Source organism: Neovison vison, chromosome 7, assembly GCF_020171115.1.
Source record: "Neovison vison isolate M4711 chromosome 7, ASM_NN_V1, whole genome shotgun sequence".
Taxonomy (NCBI): domain Eukaryota; kingdom Metazoa; phylum Chordata; class Mammalia; order Carnivora; family Mustelidae; genus Neogale; species Neogale vison.
The window spans coordinates 50,039,269-50,050,155 of record NC_058097.1 but is presented as its reverse complement, the minus strand read 5'-3'; the positions used below and the strand labels follow the sequence as shown (position 1 = coordinate 50,050,155).

General features: G+C 55.9%; 1 protein-coding gene across 1 annotated transcript; it reads left to right on the top strand.

The window, feature by feature from the left end:
- Positions 1-6,378: 6,378 nt before the first annotated feature.
- On the top strand, positions 6,379-10,622 carry ACP4 (acid phosphatase 4). Its single transcript, XM_044260505.1, has 11 exons — positions 6,379-6,483; positions 6,556-6,660; positions 6,733-6,819; positions 7,656-7,802; positions 8,112-8,210; positions 8,305-8,400; positions 9,158-9,290; positions 9,370-9,452; positions 9,919-10,043; positions 10,250-10,428; positions 10,507-10,622. The coding sequence occupies exons 1-11, from the start codon at positions 6,379-6,381 to the stop codon at positions 10,620-10,622; spliced, it is 1,275 nt and encodes a 424-aa protein (XP_044116440.1).
- The last annotated feature ends 265 nt before the right edge of the window (positions 10,623-10,887 follow it).

Genomic DNA, 10,887 nt, shown 5'->3' with positions numbered 1-10,887 from the left:
ACAGAGATGGATATGGTCAGTGAACTATCAAATTGGTTATGGCTGTGACAAAGCAGGGACCAGGTGTAAGAGGTGGAGGTGGGCTTGAGAGATGGAGTTGAAGGCTTTGATGGGGTCTGTTGGAAGGCCAGGCTGAGGGGCACCAGGGAGCCATGGGAGGTGTGTGAGCAGAGAAGGGTTAGAGTCAACCCTGAATGTAGAGGAGTCCCTCTGGGGTCCCCTGGGGGACAGAAAGAGGCCAGGAGAAAGTGAGCATGAGGGTCCTGGGGAAGAGGAGAAGGCCTGAGTGGGGGCCGGGCCATAGAGATGGAGAAGAGAGTATGAAGGAGGGAGGGGCTACTAGTGGGCTCTAATCCAGGACACCCTCCCTCGCCTCATCTCCTTCCAGTCTGGCAGAGCATGGGAGACTAACCTCTCCATTTCCCACAGCCTGCTACACCCTCCAGGCCTCCCCTGCCGCCATCCTGGGTCCAGACCCCCTCTTCCGGCTGCCTGCCCTCAACTCCGTACTCCTGTCCTCAGAGGCAAACTTACTGACTTTCAAACTGTGTGACCTTCAGAGCACCTCCATTTGCTGGTCTACGAAATGGGTGTATTCATTTCTAATGGCTGCTGTAACCAATATCTATAAACTTAAAGGCTTAAAACCACATGAATCTATCCTGCAGTTCTGGGGGCCCTAAATTGGGGTGGGTCACTGGGTTCAAGAGGAGAATCCATTTCCTTTCCTTCTCTAGTTTCTGAAATTGCCCTGTTTTGTGGCTCGTGGACCTTAGTCCATCTTCAGAACCAGCAGGATTGGTCTCTGGGTCCCTCGCTCTTCTGCCTCCCTCTCCTACTTCCTAGTGACTATATGCCCCCCCCCGATAATCCAGGATCCTCCCCCTATTTTGACAAATAGGCTTAATTTCATCTGTGGCTTTACTACCCTGCTGCTTCTGCTGGGGCTGGTGGGGATAGGGGATCCCAGGCCAGACATGGTGGAAGTGTGGGTGCTGCTCAGACCACTGGAGCTCACCCTGGGTGGGGGAGGGGAGGGTGAGTAGTGGGTGCTTCAACCCTATGCGTTACACACTTGGGGACCAGGCCTCCAGGCTATGCCAGACCCTTGGCAGAACCGAGGGAGAGTGTCTGAGGAGGACATGGGTGAGAGGTCCAGCCATCCTGGGAGGACCTGAAGGGAAATTCCTGGGGGTTGGAGACAGTATGGGGGAAGGCGGAGGGTGGGGGAGGTCCTATCTCCTCCAAGCCTGGAAAATATGGGGTGTGCAGGTTCAGCAAGAGATGGATATAGGAGAATGGGGAGGCAGAGAGAGAGAGGAGAGAGAGGGACAGAGATGCAGAGAGGACAGGGAGGAGGGAGACAGAGACAGGGTGGAGGGAGACACAGAAGACCCTGAGAAAGTGGGACAGAGACCCTGAGAGAGGGATAGAGACGCTGGTGGGGGGCGGAGATGATGCAGAAGCCCTGAGAAATGAGGTGAAATGGAAGAAGAGGTGGAGGGGAGGGGATGCGTGCAGGTGCAAACGTGATGAGACTGCGTAGACATGGGCGTCAGATGGCAGCCAAAGTAGGGAGGGGAGGTGAGAGGCAGGTCAGGCTGCCAGGAGGGATCAAGTGGAAGAGGAGACAGAAAAAGATATGGAGACAAAGACCCAGTGAGAGACAGGAACACGAAGAGCTCCAGCGAAAGACAGAAATAGCACCAGCCTCAACCTGAAGAAGAGCGCTCGGGGGAGACAGACGGACAGGGAGACAGACCATGGGCTGTGGGCTTGCATGTAAAGGCAGGACTGTGGACATGGCTGAGGAATTTGGAATGAGTGTGGCCCCCCACAAGCCTGATTATCCCAGGACTGAGCGCTTCCTGTGATCCAGGGCTCTGGGGGCTCAAACTGGAAAGTTTGATGCAGCCCAGGACGCCTTGGTCCCCCAGGTGGAACAGAGCAACACTGGGACAGCCCTGGGCCACCGGTTTCTCTGGCTCAGCACTGCGTTGGTTATCATCATGCCGGTTTTCTCTCGCTGCCCTGGGAAATGGGCCTCCCCATCGCCCTTCCGGTGCCCTGCTCTGGGAACAAACTACTTTCTCTTGTTTTCAAACTCCCAAATGTTGCTAAACTAAAGGTTAAATTTTGCTTCACGTTCCGAGTCTTTTGATGTATCCATGGAGCTGCCGTGGACTGAGCTCCAAGGCGGGCGGGGAAATTCATCTCTTCTTGTCTTGGGAAAACGCATTACAGAGACGCCTCTGACCCTGGCTGCACATCACAATCTCCGGGGGGAGCTTTTAAAATCCAATCGATGTCCAGGCCCCATCCCCAGGCGTTGTGGTTTAAGTGGTCCAGGGTAGAACTGGGCTCTGGGACTTTCAAAAGCTCCCCACGGGCAGCGGGCTGAGCCCCATCCCTCTGAAGTGCCTGTGGTTGTAGAAATGCAACCTTAATAGCTCCCAGGGGACCCAGAACCCCAGCACTAAGTGGTTGAAAACCCTGGGGGCGGGGAGGGGGGGCATGCACAGATCGACTGCTCTGTCTGTATTTGGTTGTTCTACAAGCATTAACAGCCAAGACCCAAGCTGGGGGGTCCCTTAGGAGTCAGATCCTATTCTGTGCACCCCACTTTCAAGCTCCCTGGTCACGGCCACCAAGGATGGGAGGGGAGAGCAAGCAACCACATTGGGAGCAGGAGGGGTTTTAGGAAGCCTTCTAGAGGAAGCAGACGCAGAGCAGAGGTGGGAAGGGGCACTCCAGGCGGGAAGCACAGCTTGTATGTGCAAAGACACAAGGGAATAACATTTTTTACTATCTCTGTTATATGTGGTTAAGGATATACTGGGGCGGGGTGCGGGGGAGCTGTGCGAAGGGCGTAGGTGAGATGGAAAGGAAAAGAAAAGAAAAAAGACTAGAGGGACGTCAGGTCCTACACAACTCCAAGGCCAAGCTGAAGGGCTGGGACTCTTGGGGGGAGGGGGGCGACCTGAGGTGGGGGACATGGGAAGGCTGCTAGCAGGGAGGGACAGAGTCAGCTCTGGATGTAAAGGACCTCTGTGAGAGCTAGAGGTTAGAGACAGGAAGTAAGGCGAAGGTCCGGGGAGAGAGAAACCCTGGTGGGAGCCCGCCAGGAAGGTCTCTGAATTCCGGTTTGCCCAAGCCAAGTTCCCTCCCGGAGCCGGGGGGGGGGGGGGGGGGGGGGGGGGCACTAACTTCTGGCTGGGAAAATGGTCCAACACCTCCCTCGTGTGGTGGCTCCTAGTTTTGCAGCCAGGGCTTCCCGTAAGTAAAACTAGCCTCTACATCAGGACGTTTTTGAGAATTAAATTAAATAAATTGTAGTGAGGCTATAAGTCCGTTCCTAATCGAAATTTGCTAGGCCTTTCCTGAGAAAGTCGGGATGTTTGTTCACCCTCTTCAGGAGCTGCCCTTTTAAATGTTGAGTTGAAATAAAATTGTTCATCATTTAAGAAAGTGGAGGAAGCTCAGCCAAAGGCTGGGGTGTCCCCCAGGGCATTCCATCTGCTGGGGATGAAGGCAGGCAGTGGGGAGGAGGTGGTTAGTGAGGGAGCTAGTAACAGACTATCTGGAGGTCTAGACACTTCTAAAGGAAGGGGCATTAATAGTGGGTATTGAAGGTTGAGTAGAAGTTTTCTAAGAAAAGAGAAAGATGTGTTGCAAAATATAACAATGAAGATGATACCTGACAAACTCAGTATGTGTCTTCGGTCTCAAGTTTTTCTGGCTGTGGCCTTCAGAGCCCACTGAACAAAAATTTTCACCTTTGTCTGAGAAGAAAACCAGGGTTCAGAGAGAAGGAATGTAGCTGAAGTACGCAGCAGTTCGTGTTGATGCCAGGTGAGTCAGTCCTGCTCTCTCTCCTCTCTAAGCCTTCTATTTTTTTTTAAGATTTTATTTGAGAGAGAGAAAGAGAGAGAGAGAGCATAAGCAGAGGGGAGGGGGACAGGGAGAGGGAGAAGCAGACTCCCCTGCTGAGCAGGCAGCCCATTGTGGGATTTGATCCCAATACCTTGGGATCATGACCTGAGCCGAAGGCAGACACTTAACTGAGCCACCCAGGTGCCCCTTCCCTCTGTGCCTTTGCACCCAGAGTACAAATGTCCTTCCTCCTAACTGCTCCTGAAAGACTCCTACTCATCTCTCAAAACCCAGCTCAAATTTTGGGCTCCCTGTCTCAAACCAGAGACTCCGGGCCTCTAGCTCCTTTATCAGGCCCAGGAGACTGGACTCCTGGCCCCCCTCCTCCTGCTGTCTCAAGAGACCTGCCCCTCCAACAGAGCCAGGGAGGCTGTGACCAGCCAGGATGAAACAGGTTGTGCTGATTCAGTCCATTTATTTGGTCTCAGAGGCCAGAGTCATGATCCAGGGCCGAATGCTCTTGGATTAGGCATCCTGTGTCTTCTCATTGCTGAGCCTAAGGGAGGAAGACACAGAGATACATAGAGGCATGGGAGAGGAGAAGAGGCTAAGTGGTTAAAATTGGGGCCAAAGAAAAAAAAATTTTTTTAAATTGGGGCCAAAGAGACAGAGATTCAGCGCACCACCCTTACCCTCTTCCCACTCACCTTGTTGAAGAAGTAGATGGAGGCAAGGATGGTGAATACAGCCATAGCCAGGGTTACATTCTGGGGGGAGCAGTCAGAGGTCAGGGCTTATTCCCTTCCTTCCCTCCCTCTGATCTCCCTCCCCCTGCGAGACCACTCCTCACTTCCTGAAAGTTCATGGCCATGGTCTTGAACTCCGTGCTTGCTTGACCTTTCTCTTCCTTTCCTGGACTCTGAGGCAGAGAGGACAGATCAGCCACTAGAACGTAAGAGGGGTTGCCTGGGAGACCAGAATGGTGGCCGTGGTGACGAGAGAAGGGCATTCTGGGTAGAGGGGACATGGGACAGATGCTGGAGGGAGAGGGGACTTGGAGGCAGAATGTTACATGCAGTATGTGAATTTGGGATCGGGACATTTGAAATCTGAGAATCCAGATCTTCAACACTACACTGAGAAATCTGTCCCCCTCGCCCCCCAACCCTAGAGTGCTGGGAGCCATGGGAGGCTGTGAACAGGGGAGGCACTGAGTCAGCTCTGACTGTCAGTGTCTTAGGAACAAGGAAGAGGCTGAAAGCTGGGAGGTGGCCCCTGGGAAAATTTTCTCCCGCAGTCTGCCAGACCCGAGGTTGTGAGGAGCAGCAGCTGAACTGGGCATTCCCATGAGTCTTGTCACTAGTGCTGGGGGGTAGAGGGTGGCAACTTGCCCACCTGTGGACCACAGGCACAGGGACAGCGCCAGAGACTCCAACCGTGTCCCCCCCAACCCCAGGTTCCCTGACTTTCACCCCACCAACCTTCCCGCTGGCATTATAGGTGTCCAACTCTTTTTGTTTGTTACACCTTGGAACTAACTTCCCGGTTACCAGAAATATGGAGGCTAAAGAAACAAGTACAGTCAAAGGTCATCACCCACAGGTCCCATCTCTGTGAATTCTCCTTGCTAAATTCTCAAATCCCAAAATGCCATGCCCTTTGCCTTCTCGTGGTCATTAGTGGACATGGGCAGAACGGCCAAAATTTTGAGTTGCTGGATACACACATGGTCCCAGGTACACACATGGTCCCAACGAGGTGACACTCTGCCCTTTGAACTCATTCATCCTCAAAGCAGCCCTGTGAGGCACAGATGGCACTCATTCCCATTGTATGGATTTGATGAATGAGGAGGCACAGAGAGGTGTGTAACTTGCCCACAGTTGCACAGCTTGTAAAGGGGGTTTGAATGCAGCCAAGCCAAAGCCGGGGTCTGGGTGTTCAACCACTGGGTTGTGCTGGCTGGGGCCAGCTGTGGGTGGCACCGGAAGAAAGTGACATCTCCAAGAAGCCCAGGAGAGCTTCAAAGGGCGCCAACATTGAAGGGGTGAGAATAGGAAAAGACAGACTGAGGTTGTGGGGAGGGAGGAGAAGGCAGAGAATGTGTCTAGAATGCGGAGCTGGGTTGGGGGGGGGGTCTCTCTGTCTCCTTTTGCACCCAAGTTAAGGGCCTCTGGTTCAAATCCCAGTTTTGCCACACACTGCCTGTGTTCCCTCAGGCAAATTACTGACCCTGCTGTGCCTCGGTTTCCCCACCTGCACAATGGGGATGGTGAGAACAGAATCAGCCCCTGCCAGAGTTACAGTGAAGATTAAACAGGTTGATCCACTGGCAAATCCAAGGCTGGCAAAGGCCCCAGGGGAGCCAGATCCCAGGAGGCCACTTCGGCTCCTGGGGGAGACATGCAAGGACCTGCTTTCCGGGGGGTGCTGAGGCAGGGGTAATGAGCAGGTGGGGCTGCGGCGCAGACGGTGGGCTGAGCTCAGCGTCTGGGCTGTGCGGAGATGGCTGGGACAGGGTTTTGGGGCCTCCCCGCTGGACTTCTCCTGCTCCTGCCGCTGCTGCAGCCCCAGCCCCTGACCGAAGGACCCCTGGTGTTTGTGGCTGTGGTGAGGTTGTCCCCTGCCCTGGCCTGGCCTCTCCCCTCTCCCCAGCCAGCCCTGACCTGGTCCCATCCCCAGGTGTTCCGCCACGGTGACCGGGCCCCGCTGGCCTCCTACCCCACGGACCCTCACAAGGAGGCGATTGCAGCTGTGTGGCCAAGAGGCCTGGGACAGCTGACAGGGGTGAGAAGCCGGGGTGTGGGGGAGGAGTGGGTGGGGTGGGGAGGGGTCTGCTGAGGCTTCCTCTGTCCTCAGGAGGGGGTCCGCCAGCAGCTGGAGCTGGGACGGTTCCTGAGGAGCCGCTATGAGGCCTTTCTGAGCCCGGAGTACCGGCGGGAGGAGGTACTGCCAACGAGATGACCCTTGCTTGGCCTCCTGATCTCTCACCTCTGACCTCCACTGACTCCAAAAGTTGGGCCTCCACCTCTGGCCTTTGACCCCCAATAATCTGACCTGCACCCCATATCTGATCCCTGACCTCCAAACCATCAGCTAACTTGCACTGACCTCTGACCTCTGACCCCATCTCAACATGTGTCCCATGCTTCACCTCTGATCTCTGGACTCCATCAACTGACTTTATTTCCTGGCCTCCCCCTTTGTCTTCAGACACCCACCAACTCCAACCAGACCTTCTGACCTCTGGTTTCTGATTCCAAAACTTGATTCTGACTTTGACCCTCAGTGGTTCAATGTGCCCTCGAGTTCAGTGTTTGATCTCTGCCCTTCGTCAAATATGATTTGTCTTTCCTATGTCCTCCTCTGTCTTTTGACATCTCTCAATTAGGATCATTCCTCCTGACCTCTGACCTCTGATCCCTGAGAGACATGTACTGAATTCTGGTCCCAGGTCCTTCCACCTCCCCTTTAAACCTTGAACTCCAACTTCCAGCCATCAGCAATTGTGATCTTCCTTTCTTTCACTGATGCAACTGACTCCTTTAATCCCACATGTTCGCCCAATCTCTGACCTCCAACCCCACTGCTCCTGACCTTGACCTCTGACTGTTGGTCCCACCTTCCAACATGGAAGACCAGACACTCCAGCTCACCCTCAGCTTTGACTTCCAACACCTGACCTTCAACCCTGAACTTAATCTGAAGCTTTTAGTTTGATGCTGCAGCCAACCTCTGACCCGACATTGGGCCCCTTGCCTGCCCTCTCCCCGCCACCGCAGGTGTATGTCCGCAGCACTGACTTTGACCGCACGCTGGAGAGTGCTCAGGCCAACCTCGCAGGGCTGTTCCCTGAGGCTGCTCCGGGGCGCCCAGAGGCTGCCTGGAGGCCCATCCCGGTGCACACAGTGCCCATCACCGAGGACAAGGTCAGGGGGCTGGACAGGTGCAGTGGGGTGGGAGGGATGGAGTCAGACGAGACCCCTAGGTGGGGGGAGCCAGTGATTGGGAGAGGCAGCCTGTGCTGGCTGGGAGCCGTGAGACCCGCCCTGCGACAGAGCTGTCTAGGTGGCTCATGGATGGCGTAAGCCGCCATCCCCATGATGTGCGGCCAGATTTGGGAGAGACCGCGTAATCTGAAAAGAGAGATTTGGACGAGGGCTCCACAGCCCCAGCTCCCGCGCTGCGACTGTGGGGTCCCAGTCACGCTGTCCTCTCTGAGCCTCAGTTTCCCCCAGCTGCTGAGGTTCCCCATGCGCAGCTGTCCCCGATACCATGAGCTGCTAAGAGAGGCCACAGAGGCGGCGGAGTACCAGACTGCCCTGGAGGGCTGGACAGTGAGCTGGGCTGGCGGGGCGCGCCTGAAAGGGTGTGGGGCGGGGGCGGGGCCGGGGGCGGCCGGTTGGACTCACCCAGGTTCCGTGCACCCAGGACTTCCTGACTCACCTGGAGAACGTCACTGGGCTGTTGTTGGTTGGAGAGCCTCTCCGCAGGGCATGGAAGGTTCTAGACACACTGATATGCCAGGTGAGCCCCTGCCCCACCCACCCAGCCGAGTGATTAAGGGCACCTGGATTCAAATCCCAGCTTTGCTGCTCACTATCTGCGTTCCCTCAGGCAAGTCACTTAATTCTTGGTGCCTCAGTTTGCCCATCTGCACAGTGGGGATACCAACAGCACTTGGGGTTTCTGGGAAGATCAAAACGGGTTAATCCACGCGATGTGCTTAGAACAATGCCTGGCATGCAGGCCTGCAGGAATGGTTGAGGCTACATGTTTGCTGTTCCTCCTCTGTTAGATCTCTTGTGGGAAAGGCTCCCAAACCCAGAACTTGGGCAGCAGGGACCGACCGGAACCGGTGTGATGCTCTTTAGATAGATAGTCTTTGTTTAGCCCATTCCGTAAGAATTACCCTAGTTGCACGGTGGGAATAACAACGTGTGTGATTAAGAGGGCTGCCTAGCCCCCACTGGATGTATTCTGAGGGAGATGGTATTGCCACCGTGGGAACCTTCTAGATTCTAAAACGTCTGACGTTTGAAACACCCCTGGCTCCTTGCGTGGGGGCTCCTGGGCTGTGGGGTGATGGTCATTATTATTGTTAATTAATGATGGCTATTGGCCATGATTTCCTGACCAGCCAGCCCATGAGGGGTTTGGCGGAGGGGTGGGAGAGAGGACTGCAGCTCAGGGGGGACAGCACAAGTACTGGAAGGGCCTGAGGGGAGCATAACAAGCTCAGAATGTCCCAGTCACTTTGTCTTCTCTCCGTGTCTCTCTCCAGCAAGCCCATGGTCTTCCCCTCCCATCCTGGGCCTCCCCGAAAGTCCTACGGACCCTAGCCCAGATCTCGGCTTTGGATATTGGGGCCCACGTGGGTCCACCCCGGGCAGCGGAGAAGGCCCAGCTGACAGGGGGTGAGGTGTGGGGCTAGGAGGCTGGGAGGCCAAAGCGCCTTCCTTTGGGGGATTCTCAGCACTGTTCTTGCCCTCTCAGGGATCCTGCTGGATGCCATCCTTGCCAACTTCTCTCGGGCCCAGCACCTGGGGCTGCCCCTTAAGATGGTTATGTACTCAGCTGTGAGTCTTTGGGGAGGGAGGCAGTGCCACATGGGCACAGGGATGGGGGATGTCAGATGGCAATGTGGATGGTCAGGAAGAGCTGGTGGGGTGGTCTCAATGGAACTCCAGCCCACTGCCTTGGGTAACTCATATCTTCAAACCATACTCTCAGACTGTATCACTAGAGGTATGCAGTCTGGAAGGAGGGAGATGTTGGTGTTATAAGAGAATCTGGCTCTTCTGGAAAGACAAGCTGTTTAACTGAGCTGCCCAATCATATTTTTGCATCTATTTGACCAATGTTCATTAAGTGAGTCCCTGTATCTGGTGGGACTGCCTCCAGGATGCTGATTTGGGGGGGGGCAGGGTTGGTTCTAAGAGATCTGGGGGGCATCTGGGAGGAAGCTGGATGCACAAGTCTAGAGTTCAGGAGAGGGGAGACATCAAAAGAGGAGCGTGTCTCAGCCCTGGGATCCACCTGCAGCACGACAGCACCCTGCTGGCCCTCCAGGGAGCCCTGGGTCTCTATGACGGGCACACCCCACCGTATGCTGCCTGCCTCGGCTTTGAATTCCGGAGGCGCCTCGGGGACCCAGATGAAGATGCTGGGTAAGGAGAGGGCAGTGCCTGGGAATGGGTGGGACAGGACTGTCTCAAGAAGAGATGGGGTCCCAGGCAGAGGGGGATTTGTGTGGGATGGTTCAAGGAGGTTGATACGTAGGAATCAGGAATCCAGTGTCTCCACTCCAGATTTAAGTCAGTGACGGGGGAGGTAAGGAGGGATCTGGGTGCTATCACCTCCCGTCTTCCTCCAGGAATGTCACCATCTCCCTCTTCTACCGCAACGACTCCACCGGACTGCCCCTGCCCCTTAGCCTCCCCGGGTGCCCAGGTGCCTGCCCGCTAGCCCGCTTCCGCCAGCTCACTGCCCCAGCCCGGCCTCCAGCTCACGGGGTCCCCTGTCACGGCTCCCATGAGCCTGCCACCCCTGCAGGTGATGGCCACTGGCGTTGGGGCGGGAGTGTGGGGGGGCCCAGGTCCCGAGACTCACACTCCCATGTTCTCCCCACAGCCACTGTGGTGCCCCTGCTGGCCGGGGCTGTGGCAGTGCTGACGGCGCTCAGCGTGGGGCTGGGCCTGCTGGCCTGGAGACCCAGCTGCCTGCGGGCCTGGGGGGGCCCTGTGTGAGCTGGGAACCCCGGGCACCCCCTCCTCCACAGCTGGCATTGCATCCGAACATGTCTGCTCACCCACTGCTTTGGCTTCCGTGACTTACTGTGCGCACCTGTTCCTGCAGGAGATGGGGGCGGCGGGGCTCTCCGGCCAGGAAGCTGCAGGCAGTTGTGCGTGTGATCCTGCGTGTGTCTTGGATGTGTGCCTGGGGTGGTTTGTGTACATGTTTGGCTCCTGTGTCTACACATTCACGTGTGCTTCTGCACTTCTACACAGGAGC